We start from the raw sequence: 24516 nt of genomic DNA on the forward strand, positions 1-24516 counted from the left end.
CCCAGATGCAGTTTTAAGGAGGATTTGAAGGCAGCCAAGTCCAAATGCTGCACTCATGTCAGGCACTCACTGCCCTGCACAGCACTGCTTGGCGTCCTCTCCATCTCACTTTACCTTCTTCACATGTCACCCCAGGTTTGGTAACTCCTGGTTACTGCTCCCTGTTTATCCACAGATGGGAAGAAGATCCTCAGGTGAGAAGCATCTCTGTGCTGGGCCTGTCCCAGCACTGCTGGCCATCCACGAGTCCCTGGTCCACAAGGCAACCAGGCAGAGCACTGCCAGCCTGCAAGGAGCAAAACATTGCTGCCAGATTGCTTTGGGCTTTGTGTGATTCAGGTAATTCGACTCATTTTGATGTTTAACATTTGACAAAATAGCAGTACAGTCAAGAGAACCTCATGCAAACTCCAGTGAACGGCTGTAGCTTGGTGTATGGCCACTGAAGCTGAACAAAAATGTAAGCTATTAAAAGGAATAGGAGAACATCTACAGGAATGCTTTTCTGACAGTTTCCCCAGAGTATTTTCACAATATTTCAGCACAGTAAAGGAAAACAAAACCTCACAAAGACCAGAGAATAACCTCTTCAATTCCACTGAGGAGAGGTACTTTCCTCTTGGCTTTTCCTCTTTTTCTATTAATTGCATTGTGGTTTGTCAGAAGGGAATTCATTATTTCAGCCCTACCTAACATAAATCTAATCTCCAAACCTTGGCTTCTTTCATCTTACAAGGTCCTGAGAGGGCAGAGCAGGAAGGCTGCAAAAATGAAGGAGCCCCAGACCTCAAACAATTGCAGTCCCAGCACTCTGAGCCACTCACCTGCACACGTTGGGACTCAGCAGTTCCTCCTCTTGCTGAACGATCTGAAACAGGTTTGGTGGGAGAAGAGAAACCTATGGAAAAACTGTCCTCCTCACACCTATCAAAGGTGGGTTTTTTTCCTGATCAGGTGCAGTTTTCTTCACTTTTCTTAGCAGAGATGCTGTAGTCTTCCATCTGGATTTACACACCCGTTTCCAACACCTTCCTCCTCCCCACATCAGACGACTTAAATTAACAAGTAAATTTACTATAAAACTTTTCTCCACGGAAGCATGGAGAGATGCAAGCTATCATTCCTGAGAGTAACCTAAAGAACTTTTATTTAAAAGAAGTCATCAAAAAAGGCTCTGCCAGCAGCCAAACACCAGTCCCCAGGCAGTGGGTGACGCTCATTTTCGTGAGCGCTTGTGCTCGATGAGCAGCACGACGAGTCTGTTCCTCAGCAGCCTGATCTCCTTGGTGTGGGACTTACAAAACACATCCTTCAGCCTCTTCCGTAGGGCTCCCAGGGAAGGCAGGCTGTGGCAGTTGGGGATGTTCAGCATGCTCTCAAAGAACTCTTTCCACAGGTCAGCGTTGGCAAGCCTGCCAAGGAACAGAAGTGCATCCCAAAAAGAAAAAATTGAATCCCTAAACTCAAGCTGATAAAATAATATTTCCTCTATTTACCCTTCCCCAGCTACAGGCCGGGGAGACTGCAAGCATGGCTGCTCAGGGAGCCAGGGCTTTTTTTTCTTCCTTTGTTGTTGTTTCCTCCTGCCAGACAGCAAGAAGCTGAGGACACCATGGCTGTTCGCTGCCAAAACGCTCCCTGTGCTTCAGCCACCAAATTCTGAAGCTGTTGACACACACTGAACCCCCAGTTCATAGGGCATGAGGAATGCAAACACCACTAAAAGCTCTGTCTGAAACTAACCTCAAAGAAACCTGCAGCTAAGGACAAAGCTTCTAAGGACACCAACCTTCTGAAGGTTCCCTCAGGCTTCCAGACACCGTTTTCATCCTTGACCCTCATGTAGGTCCCAAAGAGCATGCAGTAGATGGTGGCTGCAATGCCAAAGTAGTCTGTCTAAAGGAAGCAGAAACAAGTTTCATATTAAAAAATGCATTGGGATGACTAAAAATCAGCTAGAAAACACTCTGTGGAAGGCACCCTCTCTAAGAGGAGGGTTCAGGACCTTATTGAAAGCAATAAGCTGAAGCCCTGGCTCTGCTGACAGCAGAGCCCCCAGGCCATCTCCTTCCTACCTGGTAGCTCCAGGGTTTGTGGGTCAGCATTTCAATGCACTGAAATCCAGATGTTTCACACTTGGCAGTAAATGCTGTTCCTTCAGGAAAGAGCTTCATGTCTATGCTCTGCCCCAAGTCAATGAGTGTCAAGCCATGGGAGAGCCCATCTATGTCACAGGTGTCATTGTCCAGAAACCTTCAAGGATGACATGAAGCAAGCACATCAGGATCAAGGCTGGGATGCCACAAGCTGCTGGCATCTCAGGGAGCAAAAGGAAATACTTGCCTTTCTCCCAGTATGAAATTGTCAGGCTTAATGTCCCCGTGAATGATCTGGCAGCTGTGAAGCTCTTCCACCATGTAAAGAATTTTCACAGCAAAGTAGATGACAAGTGCTTGAGGCATGACCTTCTCCGGAAGCTTTTTGTAAATGTTAATGGCATTCTGGCAGCAAAAAGAGAGGAAAGAACCACCAGTTACACAGAAACAACTTGACAGGGATTACAGCTCCATCTGAGAAGCACAGGATACCTTCAGAAGGGAGAACAGAGTAGACATTGATTTTGTACCATAAGAGCACTCCAAAAAGAACAGAGGTGTTTCTGCTTACCAGCAATGTTCCATAGTTGTGGAGCTCACCAACCAAAATGCTTCCATTTTGGAAGAAATGAGCAGAGTAGAAGTGGATGTAGAGGTGGTGGATACTTGGGTCCAACCTTTCTATCAGCTGTGTTGCAATGTAGAACTCCCAGGGGTTAGCAGGCTTCTGGACCTGAAATCAGAAAGCTGAGTTACTACATTTTTTACTGTGATTTTTATTGTGATTTTTACTATGAAACTCTATTAGCACTGAAGCACTCCTTAGGTTGGGTTTTGTGTTTGGCATTTTTCCTCTTGACCAAACAAATGCTTCTCTCTGCAGTAATTAACCTCAGGTGGGAACACTCCATGATTAATCCTCTGGGATCAAGACTTCCACTCTGTGCCTGCTTGTACACTGCTCTGTAAATGTCAGCTTTCCTGCAATGGTGGTGTTTGTGCTGGCAACATGTTGTGTGAGAGAGAAGACTTCTGAAGTCAGCTCAGGGAAATCCTTCTGATTCCTTCCCTACTACACTGGATACCTAATGCTGAAAACAAAACCAAAAAGTCCCCTTTACACTCCTGAAAGCTCTCAGTGAACATGGCAGAGTTCTGCTGAGGGATTGAATGGTGCAGTAGAGATCCATGAAAAACTTCCAGAGGATGGGAAAAAAGAATGAAAGGAGGAGAGGAGAGGAGAGGAGAGAGGAGAGGAGAGGAGAGGAGAGGAGAGGAGAGGAGAGGAGAGAGGAGAAGAGGAGAAGAGGAGAAGAGGAGAAGAGGAGAAGAGGAGAAGAGGAGAAGAGGAGAAGAGGAGAAGAGGAGAAGAGGAGAAGAGGGAGAAGAGGAGAAGAGGAGGAGAGGAGGAGAGGAGGAGAGGAGGAGAGGAGGAGAGGAGGAGAGGAGGAGAGGAGGAGAGGAGGAGAGGAGGAGAGGAGGAGAGGAGGAGAGGAGGAGAGGAGGAGAGGAGGAGAAGAGGAGGAGAGGAGGAGAGGAGGAGAAGAGGAGGAGAGGAGAAGAGGAGGAGAGGAGAAGAGGGAGGAGAGGAGAAAGAGGAGGAGGGGAGGAGGAGAGGAGAGAGGAGGAGAGGAGAAGAGGAGGAGAAGAGAAGAGGAGGAGAGGAGAAGAGGAGGAGAGGAGAAGAGGAGGAGGGGAGGAGAGGAGAGAGGAGGAGAGGAGGAGAGAGGAGAGGAGAGGAGGAGAGGAGGAGAGGAGGAGAGGAGGAGAGGAGGAGAGGAGGAGAGGAGGAGAGGAGGAGAGGAGAAGGAGGAAGAGGAGAAGAGGAGAAGAGGAGAGGAAGAGGAGAAGAGGAGAAGAGGAGAAGAGGAGGAGAGGAGAAGGAGGAGAGGAGGAGAAGAGGAGAGGAGGAGAGGAGAGGAGAAGAGGAGAGGAGAAAGAGGAGAGGAGAAGAGGAGAGGAAAAAGAAGGGAAAAGAAGGGAAGAAGAAGGAAAAAGAAAAAAAGAAGAAAAAAGAAGAAAAAAAGAAGAAAAAGAAGAAAAAGAAGAAAGAAAGAATAAAGAAAGAAAAAAGAAAGAAAAAAGAAAGAAAAAGAAAAAAGAAAGAAAAAAGAAAGAAAAAAGAAAGAAAAAAAGAAAAAAGAAAGAAAAAAAGAGAGAAAAAAGAGAGAAAAAAAGAGAGAAAAAAGAGAGAAAAAAGAGAGAAAAAAAGAGAGAAAAAAGAGAGAAAAAGAGAGAAAAACGAAAGAAAAAAAGAAAAAAGAAAGGAAGAAAAAGCAAGACAAAAAAAGAGGAAAGAAAAAAAATTAAAAACCAGATGTGGAGGGGGGGCTAAGGGTGTGTGTGTGTGTGTGTGTGTGTGAGCACAACACACCCTGTGAGCAGGCTGTAGTAACAGCCCACGTGCCCTGGCAGCAGCCCTGGAGCTGTGACCTGACACAACCCTGCTGGGCTGAGCTGACCTCGCTGCCTTTCCCCTGCCAGCCCTGCTGTAAACACACGGTGCTGCTGCTGCTGCTCTGCTCCCATCTGCTGCTCATTCCTGCACTGGGACAGCCTGGAAAAAAGACAAGGGGAAGAGCAGAGGGAAGGAGCTGCTCCCTCTGCAGCCCCTGTCCAGACTAGTGTGGTTGTTAATAAAAACACCAGCAGAGGGGTGACACCCACACCCAGCAAAGGAACCACCAGCTGCCAGCAACAGGCTGGCTGGACATGGGAAAAATGGTTCTGGAGAGCCAGAGGGCATGGATCTGGAACAGGGAGTGTGGCCCAGTCCTGTGCCTGGTAGTAGAAGGAGCAATTTTATCATCAATTCAGAGACCTTTTTGGTTGTTGTGGAGCAAGAGCACTTGTGCAAGGAGCTGCCTGGGCTCTGCTGAGAGAGAAAGAGAGAGCCTGGCTCTGATTCCTGCTCCTCAGGACACCACTTTATGAAGAGGGGAGTCCAGAGGCTACAGAAGTTCCCATGTAAACCAGATCAGACACCACAGCACTCAAACAGAACAAGGCTTTGGGGACAGACCAAAGCTCTGCTTGGTGTTTATAAACAAGGAAACTCAGCAGAATCCACCAGGGGGGTGTCATTACTGTCAGACTCATGAATTTTCCAGCAGAGCTGTTCCAAGTCCACACTGCTCACCTTAAATACCACTTTCTGGTTGTTTTTAGGGTTATTTGCATCCAGGATGGAAGCCTGATAGACCTGGGCAAAAGCTCCCTCTCCAACCAAGCTGTCCACATGGAATGAGCTGGAACCTTTAGTAAGAGATTAACAACATTAAGTCCTGCTTGCAAACCTCATGGAAGACAAACCACTACTCAGAAAACAAACAAAAAAAAGCATCAAAAAGCACCAGCATGTGGTAGTAATTACTTTGCTTTAACCCTGATCTGTCTTTCCAAGTCTCTTCTTGCTAGTTCACCTTTCCACAGACAAAGAAAAAAAAAGTGCTGTGAAGAGCCACACACTAAAAATCAATGTTTCTATTTTAGTCTGACTCCCTGGAAGTAATCAGATTCCAAAGTGCATTCCTTAGAAAGTAAACAGTAGTGTTTAGGTCATACAAGTGTGTTGCAATGACTGTCACACAGATCTTGTTGACACAGGACTGCTGCTCTTCTATACAGAGCCTGAGAGCTGCCTCCCAGATCACTAGCAAAGGAAAAAGAGGAAAAATCCCAAACTTGTGCTAGAAAAGACAAACCAAAAAAGCAGGTTTCATTTCAGCTCTGAGGTTTAGGGAATCTGGAAGCTATCTGGATATATGCACAAATAAAGGGACTCAGAAATAACTACTGATGGTGACAGAACTGCTTTAGAGTGAAATGTTTGAACCAGCTCTTACCCAGTGAGAGTTCAGCCTTCAGCCTGATGAGGGGAAGAGCAGATTTCCATTCAAAGCAGTTGGCATAGGTGTGGAGTGGTTTAGGAAGCTCAGATAAGAATTTGCAGATCAATTCCTTATCCCAGGGGTTCTCAACAAGGACTTGATGGAAAGAAGAAAAATGAGCTGGATGAGAAGTGTTGTTTTAAAGGGGTAACACAAGATTATACTTGAATAGGATCTGATTTTAAAACAAAAATAGTAAGAGGGACAAGGTAAGTACTCCTTAATTGTGACAAGTCACCTTTTATATCTACATCTTCCTTACTAAAGCTGCCCAGACAGATGTTTCTGGAGCATTTCAGCCTCAACTATCAAGGAGCTCTTGGATACCCTCACTACTCTTCTACTTCTGAGTATCTTTGGCAGCATGTAACATGGGTACAGTGCAGGCTTCTCCTTCCTCACATCCCTACTGTGTACACAGGGATCTCCCTGCAGGAGTTTGCTCACTCAGTGACCCCCTTCCTGCTGGAAGGGAGCTCTGCTGCAGGAACATCACCTCACCAGTCCCAGACTTGATGGAAGGAAATGCCAGGCAATATTCTGTACCTGCAGTCTGAGCACCCTGAGCTGTCCTGTCCTGCTCTATTCCACACAGCTTCTCCAGGGAAATTCTGTCTGTCCCAGCAGACAAGGAACATTCAGCTCTGCTCACAGCACTCTGCTCGTGCAGCCTTTGAGAAGCAGCTGGAGCAAGCCCTTGAATTCCACTTGATTGTTTCAAGATTTTTCCTTGAAGCTTTCCTTGTTCTGCAAGAGCAGGGCTGCAACAGACAAAGCAAAGCATTATTAATTAATAACTGTCAGCACTGCCATGGGATTTTTGCATCTTCAGTTAAGAAGCCGCCTGTCGAATATGTACACTCTTGTGACATTGCCCATCATCTGCATAACAATGAATAAAACTTCCATAATGAGATGTAATCATGTTGTGCTACCAACAGCCTAATAACTGTCAAGTTCATCAGCCAACAAGATCAGCCAATCCTGGGAGACAGGAGTTTTACTTATACAGCCCTCACAACTTGGATTCTTAACTTTTAATCTAAATGTGTCAGAAAACTTGCATCACAGGAGCACTTTTAGGGCCATTCTCACCATACCCAGGTTAATCTCACTCCACAAAGTGCTGAGATGAATGCTCAGCAGAGCCAGCCTGACACACGTGCACTAGCTTGGAAAACCTGCAGGCAGAGCAGCCCAGAGGCTCCAGCTCTGGCACAGATTTGCCAAACCCTGAGAATCTCCAGCAAGCTCTGGCATACCTTTGCTTCTTGGGTTTTCCCTGCTTGTGCAGATCTTCAGAAAACTCCAGATCCATTTGTGGCAACTCATCCCTGCAGGCTGAACAAAGGGAACAGCAACAAGAACATGTGTTTATTTTCCACGTTGGGGGTTCTTACCTAGGTGAGAAGGAAGGTTCAGGCATGTTGCAGCTGTGAAAGCTGCTAGGTTGTCACAGAGAGCTGGATTTCTTTAGGGAGTGTATTCCAAGACTAAAAGAGGAGCAAACAAGCAGGGAGGTGCCCCCAGAAGATGCTGCTGGGACTTCAGTCAATTTTTGACTCTTTACAAGTGTTTGGAACAGTTCAGAACAGCACTTTGACAGCACAGTCAAAGCCTCTCTTGTCCCTTGTCACCTTCTCTTATTCCCTCAATTAAAAATTCTTGGGAAGCTGATGTGCTGGGCCAGCCTCTGCTCCCAGCTGCTATTCTGAAGGAGTTTGTATCTGGAAGCAGAGCAGGACCTGCAAGGTGAGCAGGGCTCAGGAAGGGAGCTGTGCAGAACAGCATGAGGATGCTCTCGACCTGGAATATTCATTATTTTACCTCTGTCCTCCAAAGCTTGTCTTGAATGTGCTGACAGGTAATTAAATGGTGTTGATACAAGCTGGGCAGCTCGTGCAAAGTCTCTTGTGTTGTTTGGACTGGGAGCTAATGTTTTATTACTGCTTGGTACATTCCACACTGTGTAATCATCCCTCAGGAACTCCGGTGTCCCCGTTTCTTCCTAGGCAGGAAAAAAAATATATCAAGATTTAGAGCTAAAACATCAGTACTGCCCTGCCAGAGCTGCACTTAACCTACCAGCACCTCCTGCACTCAGCTTCAATGATGTTGAGTCAACTTACAGTATCAAAAAAAAGAAAAAGAATGGCTATATCACCTTCCAGAGCTTTGTATCCCCTTTACCCACAGAACCCATCTCCAGGTGGATTGTTGCAGGCAGACCAAACACTCACTTCTGGTGCTGGGCACTCAGGCAGGGGACGTTCACCAGCAGCCCTGGGCTCCTCTGCCTTGCTTTTATGCTGTGGGATTCTGACAAAAACAGGTAGTTTAGTATGGCCTTTCCTCACAAACTTCCCCAGGCAGACTGATCATAACAGAGACATAACAGTTTCATAACTATGAATATAGATCTGTAACAAACTCTATGAACTATAGATCATAACACAGTTTCTCATGTTTTGTATGATTATTTTTTCTTTAAAGAGTCCCATTTGCAGATACTTTGTATGATTATTTTTTCTTTAGAGAATCCCATTTGCAGATACTCTGAGGATTTTCAGTAGCTCAAAGGAACAGACTATCCACAGTTACATCCAGAAAATTAAGCATCTCAAGCACACTGTCCAAACAGGAAAGTTGCTCAATCCCAGAGAAGCAGCTCCAGCTTTTCTCATGCCACTTCCACACAGCTGCTGGTGACTGTACTCCAGCCAACCCTGATGCTGCAAATACAGTCACAGCAAAACTGTATGGGAATTGAATCAATCCTACAGGGAATCCTTAACGAGCTGAACTCAGCTGTTGCTTTTTCTCTCCTTACCTGCTGTTCTCTTTTTCATTCTCATCTTCAAAGATAGAAAATGCAGGCACAACAGTGGCAACATTAGCTTGCAGGCTTGCACCAGGCTCTGAAAAATAAAGAGTAATCAATATTATCTTTACCCAGAGAAGGTTATATAAACAGCCACGTTTTCAGCCCTGAACAGGTAACCATGGTGGTCATGACTGCATCCAGCTAGAGCATCCTGAGAATTCCCACTCAATTCACCTCTCATCTAAGCTCTATGAAATGGAGAATCTCAGTCCCAAGACTGTCCAGGAGTCCAGAAGCCTTCTTGACTGCACCTGATCAGTTGTGAAATCCCTCTCTGCTCACTCCTGGGAGCCACTGCTACTGCTGGTTATCACTTTCACCTCATGATCAGATGGCAATTCTAAAGCATTTTGTATGCTGGGTGTTAGTATGTGAAGAAAAAGTTTCCTCAGATGAAGTCCCAGCTGTGCTCTTTTCTAATTTAAGGTTTAAATACCACGAAGTCTCTACAGAGAAGCAACACACGTGAGTAGGCTCAATAGTAAAGTGCTTCTGCTGTTCTCAAACTGTGCACCAGCATTTAGAGCCTGTCAGTAAATTAAATTAATTATCAGAAAAAAAGTGGCTCTTCACTATACCCCAGGTATCTAACCAACAGCTGCATCAAATGGTGAGGGCTGGTGGGAGGGGTGAACAAGAAATAAAAGCAGTAAAACATCATGGCCTGAAAAAAGAAGTGGGACTTACCACTTTTTCTACAGAAGACTTCAAAGTGGTCCTCACTTTCATCAAGAGGTTCATGCAAGATGGGTATTTGAAACATATCCATCAGGAATCCTAAAAGAAGAAATAAAACCCACAAGAATGTCACCACCAGTAAAAGGAATTTTCAGAGTTTCTCCCACTGTGCAGTAATCAAATCAAATACCAATTAATTATAATTTGTCAAATGCCAATAACCAACTACTCCCTCATACTGCACTTAAACACTCCTGGCAGCTGAGCACACACAGAAAGGTCCAACTTGGCCCACACATATGGTTAGTGCCATGGCCTTTTTCTTCCCCCTATTTAAGATCATTTCAGGGTCTCCTAATGAAACAAATTCTCTTCTATCTTGTTAGATATTAGGAAAACTAATGAATACCACACCATTACTGTTTTTTTCCTTATAGCTTCAGCTGCAGCAGTCTGGTACATACCAGTGGTTAATGAGCTTACTATCCAAAAAGAACATGGCAGAGGAGTACAAATGGGACAAAACAGCATCAGGATGTTATCATTCCAGAGCTGCCATCTGAAATACAATTGCCATTTCCCTTTCAGGACTTTGAAAAATCCCCAGTGTTTAGAATTGACAATGTCTGATAAATAATCAAAGATCTTCTGCATAAGTCACCTTTGTTTCAGCTCTGAGGGAAGCCAAACATCAACCAGAACAGACTTTGTAGCTCTCTAGGATTCTTACACACTGCTGGGGATCATCTGTGAGCAGGACAAAGCAGCTTGGAAGAGAAGCTGCCCACAAGAAGCATCACCAGGGACTTACCCAGGATCTTACAGACTTTGGGATGATTAAAACACCACTTTCTAGTCAGGAAGGTTTGGATCACCCAACCAGTGGCAAAAAAAAGAGCATCCATTTAGTTTTCTTGTCCTCTCTGATATGATCACTAGGCAGCCTCCCTGTGTGTTCAGCTCCAATAAATGACCCAGCAAGATCCCCTGAACACCAGTGAAAGCACCAGTTTATCCCAGCTGCCTACCCAGGGCTTCCTTTGTATGAACTGTGGGTGAAGGCTGCACTTTGAACGGCGTTGCCTGAGCTGCTCCTCCCAGGGAGGTGTTTGGAGTTGCTTGGGAAGCATTTCCAGAGGCAAAGGAAGAATTCCCAACTCTAGATGCTAGAAATGAGAAGAGAAAGATCATTTCTGAAGCAGCCTGGGATTGTTTATCAACATTTCAGGAGCTAGCAAAGCATTAGTAAGAGAAGTAAACAAGATAAAGAGCAGAATGACAAGCCAGAATTTTGGGAGAGATTTTGGGCTTGTTCAGAGCTCTGCCTGGCAGGTTCCCAGGGGAGACTGCCCTGAAGGGCAAGAGGGAGAGGACTTCATCTCCAAGTCACAGCACTGCTCACCCTGACACAGGAAGCCAGCATGGACAAATGGGAACTCCTGCCTGAGCTCCAACAAAATGGAACTGCAAAGGAGGTGGGAAGAGGGGCTGGCTCGATGGGAGGGCTACAGACATTGCTCAGACATGCAGGGATGGAGTTAGGAAAGTCAAAAAAAAGCTCTGAGAGGGTTGGAAGTAGCAGCCACATGCCACTGATCCCCAGCCAGGAACAGCCACAGCATCAGTCTGTAGCAAAACTTGGCTGCTTACCTTCCCTCCTGTCTGCAGCGTTAGTTACTCCAGTGAATCTCTTCTTAGGCTGCCTGCAAAGGAGAGATTAACAACATCAGCTGGAAATAAAAGCTGGTATTTACATTTCAGCTGCAGTCAGGACTTAGCAGTACTGCACTCACACAGCAAGGAAGCCTTTCCCACTCCAGAACAAAGAGCACAGCCCAGACAGACAGCAACAAGTGATCCTAGCCTCCTCCCCCCATCAATGGCTCTTTTTAGTCACACAAAGTCAGTCAGATATCTTCTAAAATATTGAGATTGGCCCCTAGAAGGTTTCTCATACTATTGCTATAGGTCTAAAACCTGAAAGGCAGCAGAGCCCTTTAAAAAAGAAGAAAAAAAAAGAGGTTAAAAGCTGGCATCAAATTCTCTTCTTGGATCCAGTTTGCCTCCAAGTAACTCCCTAATATTAGTGAATCAAAACTGGCTCCATGTTGTCATGGCCAAGCCTCAGAATGTTGTCCTGCTTTAGCCAAGGCACACAAGCAGGAGTGCAGAAGAAAAGTCAAGCACTTTTTTTTTTTCTTCTCTGGAAGAGAAGAAACAAGTTGCTCTGGAGAGCAACACAGCCAGGATGCAAGGTGTGGGATCTGTGTGCACTGAGCATACCCTGTTGTTGATTTCAGGCAGGGCAGGGAGAGCAGTGCTGGGTAATTAGTGCAGTTACACACTGAATTTCCTCTTAGTTATTACAACTAACACCCAGGGCTAAAGGAATTAAAACCTGAAATCAGAACTCTAGGTTGTACTGACTTTGAGCTGTGTCTAAACATTGGTTTCAGCAAGCTACTGTCAGATTTTTTTTTTCAGAAGGAGGAGACTTGTTTTAGTTAATTCTCAGCTGAAGTGCAGACCCCAAAGCCTGCAGGGTTTGCAGAGCATGACTTATCCTGAGGGTACATACTGCTCTCCAGTGCTGCAGGTGAGAGCTGGGTCAGGCTGGGTCTGGTCCTGAGCTGAAACATTCAAGGCAGGGTGTAACAAACTCTTCTGGAGTTCTCCAAGCTCTAGCTGAGTTCTGGCTGCATCCTTTCTATATGTTGCTTCCAGGAGGGAGGTTGATGTCAGCTGGGGGCCAGCAGGTTTTGCTGAGTGCAGGGTAAGAGCAGTGGATGATAAAGTGCTTGACTGAGGCTCCTGTGGCAGCAGATCTGAGCTCTGGTGAGATCCCATCCAGTTCTGCTGCAGATCTGCACTGGGTGCCACTGCTGGGTGCACCTGTGGAGATGAGAAATGTTCTTTTACCTCCAACCCTCCACAGTCTGCAGGGCTGAATGCAACATCTGCATAACTAGGACAGTTTTCATGTGTGAGTACTTCAGTATGCAACTAAATTGCAGAGAAGCAAACCCAAATCTTTGGGTTTAATGATTAAAATACATTTCCCCAAATGCTTAGAGCTATGCTGGGTGTCTGTGCTGCTCAGACTGCAGCCTCCATGTGCAGACTGGGCAGCACTCTCCTCTGGTTCCTGCTCAGGGCTCAGTGATGGAGAGCACATATTTACCACTGCCTTGCTGGGCTGAACTGGTGCTGTAGATGTTGGTTCCAGTCTGGTTTCCTCCAAGCTCTTGGTGAGCTGGGTGAGCTGCTCCAGCTTCTGCTGCAGGGCCTGCAGTTCAAGGACAGCTGACTCTTTTTTCCTCACAGAGGCTCTTTCTTCTTCTTCTAAGGATCAAAGAATAGTTGTAAGTGAAACAATCACCAACCAAGAGTCAGTTTCTCAACACAGACCTTACAAAGCTGCTCAAACTCAATATTGAGATATCTAGGATCACACTCAGAAGTCTGGAAGAAGCAGATATCTCCAACAGGACTTTGTGTCTACCCTCTCAGCCCTGATCCCTGCAGGAGGGTGACAGCACCATCCTGCTGACCCACAAGCTGCCAAACTAAACCACTTGTTTAAAAAAATGCATTGGAATCTTCCCTCCCAGTGAATCTCTCCCTTTTCCACAGGCTGCAGTTTATCCATTTCTCCCTTTATCAAATGAGATAATTCCTTCTGTTGTCCAGCAACTTCTTCCCCCCCCCTCCTACAAAAGGTTAGCTGCACAACTACCTCACTTCTGAGCTGCTGCTCTTTATCTGCACTCAGTTCTGGCCTTGCTTCTCCAAGACCCCATCAGTCTGTTTGAAATCCCACCTGCCTGCCCTCCAAAAAGCCATCAGTCAGCACAGGAAGGTGCCACCACCCAGGCTGCAAACAGCCCAGCACTGACTGCAGCAGGCTGAGAGGAAAGGAATGCAGCCAAGTGCTGCTTTCCCAAGGAGAAGAGGCTGTTTCTGAAAGCTGGAGATGGAGGGAGGGAGAGGAATACCCCACTGCTGGTGCTTCCTGAGGCGCTGGTGTTTCTGGAGGTGTCTCTTGGCCCTCAGCTCCTCAAAGGAGAGCTCAGAACCTTCACAGAGGAGCAGGGTTTTATCATACATTGCCATCTGCTCACATTCCACAGCAGCTGATGAAGACTTAGGAAGGACTTCAGATTTGGAGATGTAGGTAACATACTTCCTGTGAGGGGAAAAAAAGAAAAATAAAAAGCTCTCTTCAAGTTTAGCTGATTTATTTTGGGGACATTATCGTTTCCCCAGTGGGACATGAAACAAACCCAAACACTTACACTTCTCTCCCACCAGAAGAACAGGACTGAGTGCCAGCAGAATCAGGGCCCTAAATCAGGAAAAGGGGAAAATAAATATAGATAGATAATTCCAGTTTTAGTTAACTTTCCATTTTGACAAGAGCAGCAATCAATCAGGAAGCCCTTAATATTTACTTCTTCTGACTGAAGAGATGACAATTCAGACAAGTATGACAAGCACAGATCAGTAAGAGAGCTCTACATGTCCTCAGGGACATACAACAGTCTGCTGTGATCTGAGAGCTTTTGGAAGATGAACAGAATCCCAGAGAACAAGACACAGATGCAGTTCTGGAAACTGCAGTCCAGAAGGACACTGGGATTAGCTGGATTGGCAGTATCTAGTCTCCAAAAAGAAAAAAACCCAAGAATGTAAGTTGTAGACCACCTGGGTTTGTTAAGAGCAGACTGAACAGTCCCACCCAGTTCCTTTCTTTGACAAACTGTCCAGCCCCAGGGGTCAGGAGCAGACAGCAGACATTAAATTCCAAGCTCTGCTCCATCATCCAAGACATCTGTCAGTGTCTGCAGGCAATACCAAACCAAGAGAGTCAGGAGCACTTCAGAAAAGAGGACCAAGCTGAGAAAGGGGACATCACTTTCCTACCCACAGCCTTTCAGCCCCTGTTCACCTCTCATCTGGCTCTGCCAGGAGGGCTGGGAGGAACCAGAACCAGAACCAGCTCCACCAAACGTCAGGGGAAGGAGAGTGCTGCACCCTGGAGCTCAGCTGGAATGAGTTTCAGGTAGTACTGCTTCTGGTTTTAATGTTTTATTGTAGAGAAGGGGATGGTGAGGGGGGGGAGTTTCCTCTAAAGAACCCTTTAGCTGTGGTTCTGGAAAGGTGTCAAGTGACTAAGAAGCAGCCTCAGTGCTTCCCAACTGAGATACTTCTATCAAGATGTTGATCCTTACAGCATAAACCCATCAGTAACATTTTTGAGGTACACCAGATATAATTAGTACATTTTTGAGGCAGTACAGCCTCAGACTGTCAGCACCGAACAATTGCTGATAATCTCAACATAAGCTTTGGGCTATGTGCAAGGACAGTGCTGCTTAAAGCATAGTTTGTAACCACAAGGAACAGCACGTTAGAACACTCGAAGGTTAAGGAGTAAGCAAGACGATTAGATTAAGGGACTCGGCAAGATAGCAACATCCACGAAGAAGCTTGAATGTGTGAAAGATAAGCTTTGTTAGTTAATTGTTGCTAAAGGTTTTGTAGCCAATCAAGTTAAAACGTGTGTAACGAGATGTAGAAATCACCAATCAGCAATATGTATACGTGGCACTAGCTCTTAGATTAGTGTATAAATATTGCCTTCTGATTCAATAAAGTTGGACGTTTGTTTGCATCAAACTGGGTCCCCGTCTCGCACTGCGACAAATGGTGACCCCAACGTGATGTCGGGTTGAAGATTATCCGGTCGCAGGTCTCCAAGAACTTAGGATTGAAGAAGAAAGGCTGAAAAGAAGCCGATAATTGTGGTGCGCACCTCATCACCTCCTCGCCATTGGTAGGTGAAGCTTGGAGAAACTTACTTCTTTTTGTTATGGGTTCAAAAGAAGAACGAGACGTTTATTATACTTTAAAGACTTTACTTAATAAGGATAAAAAAGTTATACCTGGCCATGATCTAAAACTGGTTTTAAAATGGACTCGTGAGCATTTTCCTGACATCAATTCGGTCTCTATTTATGACCCTACATTTTGGGACGAGGTCGGAGTTAAATTATGGGATGCCACTACACGGGGCAATAATGAAACCGCCAAACTCTTAGCACCTTGGCGAACACTTTTTGAAACTTTAAAAGGAAAAGAGTCTTCTACTTCATCTGCCCCCCCTTCTGCCCCCCTGCTGCCAACCACTGCTGCTATGGTGAATGTGGATTTGGACCCAGAACCCTTTGACCCTGGGGGTTGGATGAAAACTAAAATGGGACTGAGAAGCAAAACCAAAAGCAACTGAAAACACCACCAGAATCATCGGAGTTCCCAGAGGGAGAGAAGCCGGAGAACACAGGCGAGGAATCTTGGAATGCAGACTCCCTCCCTCGTGCCTGCCTGCCGCGGCTCCCGACTGCTCTGCCACCTTTCCACCTCGAAAGCCTGATTTATCTTCTTAACCACAGTTGCCATCAATTAATCCTCTGCTCCACCTGTCAACACCATCAGTGCCTGCTATAGAGCAACAGCCAAGGAAAGAACTGGGACTCGGAGACAAGCAACTAAGGAAACTGCTGAAGAAGCTGACAGAACTGGAAACCAAGGATGAGTATACCCCTGAAAAAACTCTAGTTTTTGCTCCAGGGAACATCCCGAACAAGGGAGCACTAATCCATTTTTACCCCTTGATCCGTTCCCTATTCCTGCTCCTATTTCCCTTAACCCTTTAACACCCACTGCTCTACCTCTTCCAGATCCAACATGGGGAGGGGAGGGTAGTGTGTGTGGGGGTGGTAGTGTGTATCCAGTAACTAGATGGAAGGGAATTATTTAAAATGCTATAGTTGAAGGAGAAATGGTTCCCAATATGAGTCCGATGGTTTTCCAGTGATTGTGGGACCAGGAGGAGGAGGTCAATGGGTTGCATTAGATTGGAAAATGGTAAAAGAAGCCAAAGTTGTCATTGTGCAGTACAGTTTGAAATCGGTTTGAGTCATCTCCTTTGCAGTATCTTTTTACTGCTCAGTTGTTGATGCCATACGACACAAAAATGCTCATTAATACTCTGTTAACTCCTTCTCAATAACTGCAATATAGTTCTCAATATCGATGCATATTGTGGTGCATGGTACACTGGTGTTTCATACAGAGATAAAAAACTTGGTTGGTAATTACACTTGCAGTTTTGGTTTAGGAAATTGTACCATTCCATTTTGTTTCAGGGTGACTTTACCAGATTTTAGTAGCAATATCATTTCATTTTTGAATCTTCTAGTGGTGGTTGTTAGTTTTTCTTATATATTGGTGAGAAGTAAGACAAAAAAACACAGTTATGAGAATGAGTATCATAGAATCATAGAATCCTAGGGGTTGGAAGGGACCTCGAAAGATCATCTAGTCCAACCCCCCCTGCCAGAGCAGGGCCACCTAGAGCACTTCGCATAGGAACGTGTCCAGACGGGTTTTGAATGTCTCCAGTGAAGGAGACTCCACGACCCCCCTGGGCAGCCTGTTCCAGGGCTCTGTCACCCTTACAGGAAAAAAAGTTTTCCAGATATTCAACTTGAACCTCCTGTGCTCCAATTTACACCCATTACCCCTTGTCCTATCACTGGTCACCACTGAGAAGAGCCTAACTCCATCTCCCTGACACTCACCCCTTACATATTTGAAAACATTGATGAGGTCACCCCTCAGTCTCCTTTTCTCCAAACTAAAGAGACCCAGCTCCCTCAGCCTCTCCTCATAAGGGAGATGTTCCACTCCCTTCATCATCTTAGTAGCTCTGCCTTTTTGGAGGCTGGAAGTTGCTGTGGAGAGCAAGAGTTGCTCCTGGTACGGAGAGCACTCCCACTCCTGCCCCCGCAGCCGCTTCTCGCACCCCCCCCCACACACTGCTGCTGCTCAGAAAACGAGCCCACCATACCTTAAAAACTATATTACAGAAACAACAAGGAGGAGTTGGAGCATTATCAACACCTGAAGAGAGACTGCTCAAGGCTATATATACTTTTAATTTTTTAAATTGTTATACTTCAGATGTGCCTCCCATTGCTAAACACTTTGCGAGTAATAATCTTTTCCAGTTCCAGGAAAGACCTCCAGTCCTTATTAAAGATATGGAAACGGGACAAGTTAAAGGCCCATATTCACTCAGAACATGGGGGAGGGGTTATGCTTGTGTTTCCACAGATCAAGGACCTAGAAAGGTTCCCAGATCAAGGTTTCCAGTGAAAAATGTCCGACCCTACAGGCTACGAGCCACGCAGGACTAATAATTCCTGCTATTACTGTTTCACCTGTAGTAACTTTTACGCTACCTAAAGAAAATATGTGGCTCACTTTATTATAATAATACCTCTAAAAATGTATCTAAATCCACCAACAAACTTTTATTGCTTCCCCCGGGCTTGTTTTTTTTTAGACCATGGCCTGAAAGTTGCTGAGGAGAACGAGAACTGCTCCTCGTACAGAGAACACAGAGTAAAAAAAAAAAAAAAAAAAAAAAAAAATTGAAAAAGAAAAAAAAAAAAAAAAAAAAAAAAAAGAGGAAAAAAAAAAAAAAAAAAAAGAGTGTGTATGCCTTTGCTATTTATAGGCTTGGAATTTTGTCTGTAAATAATTTTATTTGGCTTTTTAGGTTTCAATTTGGCAACCATGGAGGAAACTAGGACTCCACCGTGCTGTGATCCGGGAGGGGTCTGGGGACCAGTGAGGAACCAGTGACACCGCATGTGTGCGGTGTGAGCAAGTAGATGATCTCCTCAGGCAGGTGGTTAAACTGACAGAGGAGGTGGAGAGACTGAGAACCATTAGAGAATGTGAGAGGGAAATAGACTGGTGGAATCACACCCTGAGGCAGGAGTAAGCAAGACGATTAGATTAAGGGACTCGGCACGATAGCAACATCCACGAAGAAGCTCGAATGTGTGAAAGATAAGCTTTGTTAGTTAATTGTTGCTAAAGGTTTTGCAGCCAATCAAGTTAAAACGTGTGCAACGAGATGTAGAAATCACCAATCAGCAATATGTATACGTGGCATTAGCTCTTAGATTAGTGTATAAATATCACCTTCTGATTCAATAAAGTTGGACATTTGTTTGCATCAAACTGGGTCCCCGTCTCGCACTGCGACACATTTTACTTCTCTTAATCAGCCCAGCTCAATCTTAATCCTGAATCAATTTCTCCCCTTCCCAAGGTCTAAATCCCTTAGGAATGATCATTTACCTGATTTTTGCATGTGTATGCTGGGTCATTAAGATTGCCAAGACCATTTTGAGGAGCCATTTGATTTGCAGCTTGAGAAGTTTGAAGGGGTTTTATCACAGCAGTACCTGGGACAGAAAATAAACATTTACATTCCTGAGCAGAAATCATTTCCCCACTTAAGAATTTCCACTAACTTTAAGCTAAGAAGCTATTATTTTTACATATATTCCCCTTAAGAACCTAGATTAGGTTTCCACAATTAGTTTCCACAGGAAGTTTTTTTTTCAGTGGCAAAACTCATTGATTGAGGTAGATTTATCTGCTTGAGTTGCAGCTCACAGCAGATGCCTTCAGGCTCACCTTGCACAGGAGGATTCTGAAGATGATCATTCTGCAGCCAGCTAAATGGTGAGAAATCTCAGTTATTACCATGAAGTCCCCTGCCCCTCATTCCTTCCCACCACCCAGGGCCCCTCCATCTCCTCACGTGGACACCAGGCCACAAACTGGGGCACTAAAAAGCTGAGGGGAGTTCCAGGACACTGTGGGCAAGAGGCTGGATAGATGGATCAATGCCAACACATCCCCCTGGGGGACCAAAAAGTCCATCTCAGAGCAGGAATTGGGCATCTGATCTCACTGCACTTCCCAACAACCACAGATCACAGAGTGGCCAAGCCAGCCCTCAGCTGGGAGGTGCCTTGAGCTGTGTCACCAGGAGCACACACTGAGCCAATTAATGCACCCTGGGAAGCAAAGAGATGTCAGGGACTGGAGAATCTGGGTGTCAGCAGCAGGACCTGCTTGTCTGAGCTGCCAAACAATCACACACACACACACGTGGCATTTCCCAGAAACTGCCTGAAGCTTTGTCACTTAAGAAAGGCAGGAAATAAATCAATTAATTAAGGGGTTAATTAAGGGATTATCTTTTGGGTCCCTACTTGCCTGGCACAGCTTTTTTTCTCAGTGCACTCTCCAAAACACTCCCCAAATACTGACCAGCAAAGTATTACTGAGCTTATACCTGCTTTGAACAAAAATAATCCTTCTGCTACAGCACCAGCCACATGCACACAAGGGACAGAAAATGAACAGCATGCTCTCTGAATAGCTGGGTCAGCATTACCAATAAAGCTGCTGCAAGCTCTCCTGGGGCTGTGCCTGGTTGTGAAGAGCTTTCTGCAGCACAGCTCCTGCAGACCCCACCTCTCCTTCCCTCACAAGCTGCTGAGCCCAAGCCACGTAGAAGCTCGATGACTTTGCCCCAATTCCCTGTGCGTAGAGGAAGTCAAAATACTGCCCAGGAGAAGAGATGAACTCTGCCTGCAGAAGACAAAGGTGCAGAAATCCTTTCAGAAGCATCCAAGGAAGCAGCAGGCAGGTTAAACAAGAGTTTCTGAGTTCCCCCAGGAGGAAAACATTACTTCCTAAAGATAAAGCTCGAGGAGATACTTCTCACAAGCTCAACAGCTCATTAACACAGCTTAATCCCCAAACACACCCCTGCTGTCCTTCAGCAGGACAGGGAAGTTCTCAGAGCTCCTGGGGGAAGGAAAACATCCCAACCCCAGGGCACATCCCAACCCCCGGGGTCTCCTTTTCCCCTCATTCATCAGGCAACAGTTTCAGTTTTGGTGGGCAGGCCCAAGGAGTCATAGAATCACAGAATCATAGAACTGGGCAAAAAAAATCCTGGGCACAAAGCAGGGATTGTTATACACAGGATATCCCCCAAAATATGACATCAACAAAAACAGCCAAAGCATCCAGAAAACAAGAGAACCCCAAGTGGAAACCAGAATCTGAAGGCAGACTTCCTGAAAGGTAAGGACCAGCCCTGCCACAGTCTGATGAATACCCCAGCTGCAAACCCCAGGTAACAGTGTCTGCACTGAGAGCTGCCTCTGCTCACCCAACAGAATCAGGATCATGGAATGGGCTGGGTTGGAAGGGACCTCAGAGATCATCAAGTCCAACCCTTGATCCACTCCCGCTGCAGTTCCCAGCCCATGGCACTCAGTGCCACATCCAGGCTCTTTGGAAAGATCTCCAGACACGGAGAATCCACTACTTCCCTGGGCAGCCCATTCCAATGCCTTGATCACCCTCTCCAGAAAGAAATTCTTTCTCATCTCCAACCTAAACCTCCCCTGGCACAACTTGAGACCTTTTGTGCCCTCTTGTCCCAGCTCCTGGTACCTACCAGCTTCAGGCAGTAGCTGACGAACCTGGGGTCCTGGTGGTACCTCCTGTCGCTCAGGAACCCCTTCACAAGCTGCTCCAGCAGCCCTGGCAAGCGGTGCTGTTTCTCCTGGAGGGGCAGGCATCCTTCCACCCACTGCACGTACCTGGAACGCCATTTCCAGAGGGATTTACAGCCCCGGCACCATCCCCCACACCCCTCCCGGGCAGGCAGCACCCACCTGTCCCACGGCTCCAGCGGGTCGGGCCCTCGGTAGCTCCGGATCTGCGCCTCGTAGCTCCTGCAGAGCCCAGAGGAGGTCAGGGAAGGGGGAAAGGGGGGAAGGAAGGGGGAGGAAGGGGGAAGGAAGGGGGAAGGGGGAAGGAAGGGGAAGGAAGGGGGGAAGGAAGGGGGGAAGGAAGGGGGGAAGGAAGGGGGAGGAAGGGGGAAGGAAGGGGGGAAGGAAGGGGGGAAGGAAGGGGGGAAAGGGGAAGGAAGGGGGGAAGGAAGGGGGAAGGAAGGGGGAAGGAAGGGGAAGGAAGGGGGAAGGAAGGGGGAAGGGAAAGGGGGGAAGGAAGGGGGGAAGGAAAGGGAAGGGGCAGCAGCAGCCTTCGGAGCCGCCCACCCCGCTGCGGCCCCCGACACCCCGCCGCTGGCCCAGCCCCACTCGCACAAAGCCCCGGGGTTGTCCGAACCTCCCAGGGGTTGCTTGGATCGCCCCAAACCTCCCAGAAAGTGTCCGAACCTCGCCAGGGGGTGCCCGGACCTCCCAGAGGGTGGCCGGACCGCCCCGGGGGATGTCCGGACCGCCCCGAAGGTATCCGAACCTCCCAGAGGGTGCCTGGACCTCCACGGGGGGTGCCCGAACCTCCCGGGGTACCCAGTTCCCCACTCACCTCCCTGGGGGTGCCCGGGTCCCCACTCACCTCCCGGGGTGCCCGAACCCTCCCGGGGTGCTCGGTTCCCCCCGAACCTCCCGGGGTGCCCGAACCTCCCCGGGGTGCCCGAACCTCCCCGGGGTGCCCGAACCTCCCCGGGGGTGCTGGTCCCCACTCACCTCCCGGTTCCCCCCTCACGTCCCGGGGGTGCCCGGTTCCCCCCGAACCTCCCGGGGTGCCCGAACCTCCCGGGGGTGCCCGGTTCCCCCCAACCGTCCCGGGGTGCCCGTGTCCCCACTCACCTCCCGGTTCCCCCCTCACGTCCGGTGCCCGTGTCCCCACTCACCTCACAGCACTCTCCATCTCTGCTCTCACCAACGGCGCGCACCATTCAAACTCACCGCGCCGCCTTCCCATTGGCCGGCTCTCTCCGCCGGCAGGCCCCGCCCTTAACATCCCATTGATGGGAAGGGGAAGGCCCCGCCTCCTCTGCAATCTCATTGGATGGGGATGTTGGTCACGCCCTTGGGCGGGCTCCCCTTCTCCCGCCATCTGGGCTCCATGGCGGCGCGCCGGGCCGGGACTGGGACCGGGGCAGAGAGGGGCTGGGTTCACAGGTACGGGAAGGAGGGGGGGGAAATCAGGGTATGGAACAGTTATGTTATTGGTTTCACCAATAGAGGGTGTTTTGTTACACCAATTAGATGTGATTTGTTCACCAACAGATGTTACTTTTTAATGCAAATCCGTGGTATTTGTTCCCCGTGTTGGGTGTTTGTTATCCCATGGATGGACTCTGTTACAACAATGTTATTTTTTATACAAGTATGTGTTATTTGTTGCTCTAATACATGGTATGTTTTATACCAATGTATGGTATTTGTTATCCCAATATATGTTGTTACACCAATATATGGTATTTGTTATACCAGTGTATGGTTTGTGTTACCCCAGTGCATGTTACGTGTTTCACCAGTGTATGTTAACCTGTTTCACCAGTGGATGTTACGTGTCTCACCAGTGCATGTTACGTGTCTCACCAGTGCATGTTATGTGTTTCACCAGTGCATGTTACGTGTTTCACCAGTGGATGTTACGTGTCTCACCAGTGGATGTTACCTGTTTCACCAGTGCATGTTACGTGTTTCACCAGTGGATGTTACGTGTTTCACCAGTGGATGTTATGTGTTTCACCAGTGCATGTTACGTGTCTCACCAGTGTATGTTACGTGTCTCACCAGTGGATGTTATGTGTTACCCAGTGTATGTCTCACCAGTGTATGTTACGTGTTTCACCAGTGGATGTTATGTGTTTCACCAGTGGATGTTACCTGTTTCACCAGTGTATGTTGCCTGTTTCACCAGTGTATGTTACCTGTTTCACCAGTGCATGTTACTGTTCACCAGTGCATGTTACGTGTTTCACCAGTGGATGTTACGTGTTTCACCAGTGCATGTTACATGTCTCACCAGTGCATGTTACATGTTTCACCAGTGCATGTTACGTGTCTCACCAGTGCATGTGCCTTGTCAGAGGTGAAGGCTTCACCCAGCACTCACTGCCTTTCTTCTTGGTGAGCAGGAGTTGCCCCGGGCTGTGCTCAGGCTGCAATTAATTAAACATGTAAATCACCAGGAGAGGTTCCCAGGGTGAAGAGCAGCCCTGTGCCTCCTCACAGCTCACAGGTGGGACACAGACCCATCCTCCCTATCACAGTCACCTTGGAATCATCATGGGTTGGGTTGGAAGGGACCTTAAAGCTCCTCCAGTCCCAACCCCATGCCAGGGACACCTCCCACAGCCCAGGGTGCTCCCAGCCCCATCCAACCTGGGCTGAGACACTGCCAGGGATGGGGCAGCCACAGCTTCCCTGGGCAACCTGGGACAGGGGCTCAGCACCTTCTTGGCTCCTTCCCCATCTCCAACCTCAATCTCCCCTTTCTCTCCAAGTTTTAACCCCTTTCCCTTGTCCTCTCCCTACCCCCCCATGTCCAAAGCCCTCCCCCAGCTTTCTTGGAGCCCCTTCAGATATTGGAAGGTTGCTCTGAGCTCCCCTGGGAGCCTCCTCTGCTCCAGGCTGAACAACCCCAATCCCTCAGCCTGGCTTCCCAGGGAGGTGCTCAGCCCTCTGAGCATTTGAGTGGCTCCTCTGCACACCTTCCAGGAGCTCTGTGTCCTTCTGGTGTTGGGGACTCCAGAACTGGACACAGCTCCACAGAGCAGAGAAGGTATCATCATTAACCCATTAATCACCATTAACTCATTAATCATCCTTAACTCATTTTTCCAGGCTGCTGAACATCCCACTGTCAGAAGCTGTTTGATCCACCAGCAGTGCTGTGTAAACACCCCACTTCCCACCAGTGGGTATTTCCTCACAGCCCCTCTTCCCAGCTTGGCTTTCCCACCACAGCACCTTCCAGTTTCACCATCAGCACCAGCCCTGACACCAGATGAAGCTCCTGTGCCTCAGGAAGCTGTTCCCAGCACCATGTCCCCTGCCCAGCCCAGGCTGAAGGCAGGAGCCCAGGGCACACTCTGCAGGGCTGGGCAGCTGAGGCTCAGCTCCTGGGTGACCCACACCAGGTTACCAGGGATGGTGGCAACAGGGAAACTTGGTAACATCTCTTCAGAAGTTGGGTTTTCATCCTCCAGGGGTATCTCTGCCTCAAACCTATGCTGGGGCTGAGCATCAACCATCCTGTA

At 47.5% G+C, this 24516-nt stretch overlaps 1 protein-coding gene across 4 annotated transcripts; it reads right to left on the reverse strand.

Annotated features, from left to right (window-relative positions):
* Positions 1-1172: 1172 nt before the first annotated feature.
* On the reverse strand, positions 1173-22200 carry BUB1 (BUB1 mitotic checkpoint serine/threonine kinase). Of its 4 annotated transcripts, none has more exons than XM_030447570.1 (25): positions 22156-22200; positions 21173-21232; positions 20953-21060; positions 19876-20072; positions 19107-19147; positions 18765-18871; positions 13844-13893; positions 13544-13734; positions 12730-12890; positions 12127-12440; positions 11199-11251; positions 10577-10714; positions 9558-9647; positions 8817-8904; positions 8227-8305; positions 7814-7994; positions 7249-7327; positions 6533-6747; positions 5942-6082; positions 5236-5351; positions 2668-2829; positions 2344-2501; positions 2076-2253; positions 1790-1896; positions 1173-1412 (listed from the first exon to the last, which is right to left on the reverse strand). In XM_030447570.1, exons 1-25 carry the CDS (start codon positions 22198-22200, stop codon positions 1217-1219), a joined length of 3255 nt encoding a protein of 1084 aa, XP_030303430.1. In that variant the 3' UTR covers positions 1173-1216. The 4 variants fall into 4 exon arrangements, with proteins under 4 accessions (XP_030303430.1, XP_030303429.1, XP_030303428.1 ...); XM_030447569.1 differs by having other exon boundaries at positions 12730-12887; positions 20953-21097; XM_030447568.1 differs by having other exon boundaries at positions 20953-21097.
* Between the last annotated feature and the right edge of the window lie 2316 nt (positions 22201-24516).

Source organism: Calypte anna, chromosome 3 (genome assembly GCF_003957555.1).
Source record: "Calypte anna isolate BGI_N300 chromosome 3, bCalAnn1_v1.p, whole genome shotgun sequence".
NCBI lineage: Eukaryota > Metazoa > Chordata > Aves > Apodiformes > Trochilidae > Calypte > Calypte anna.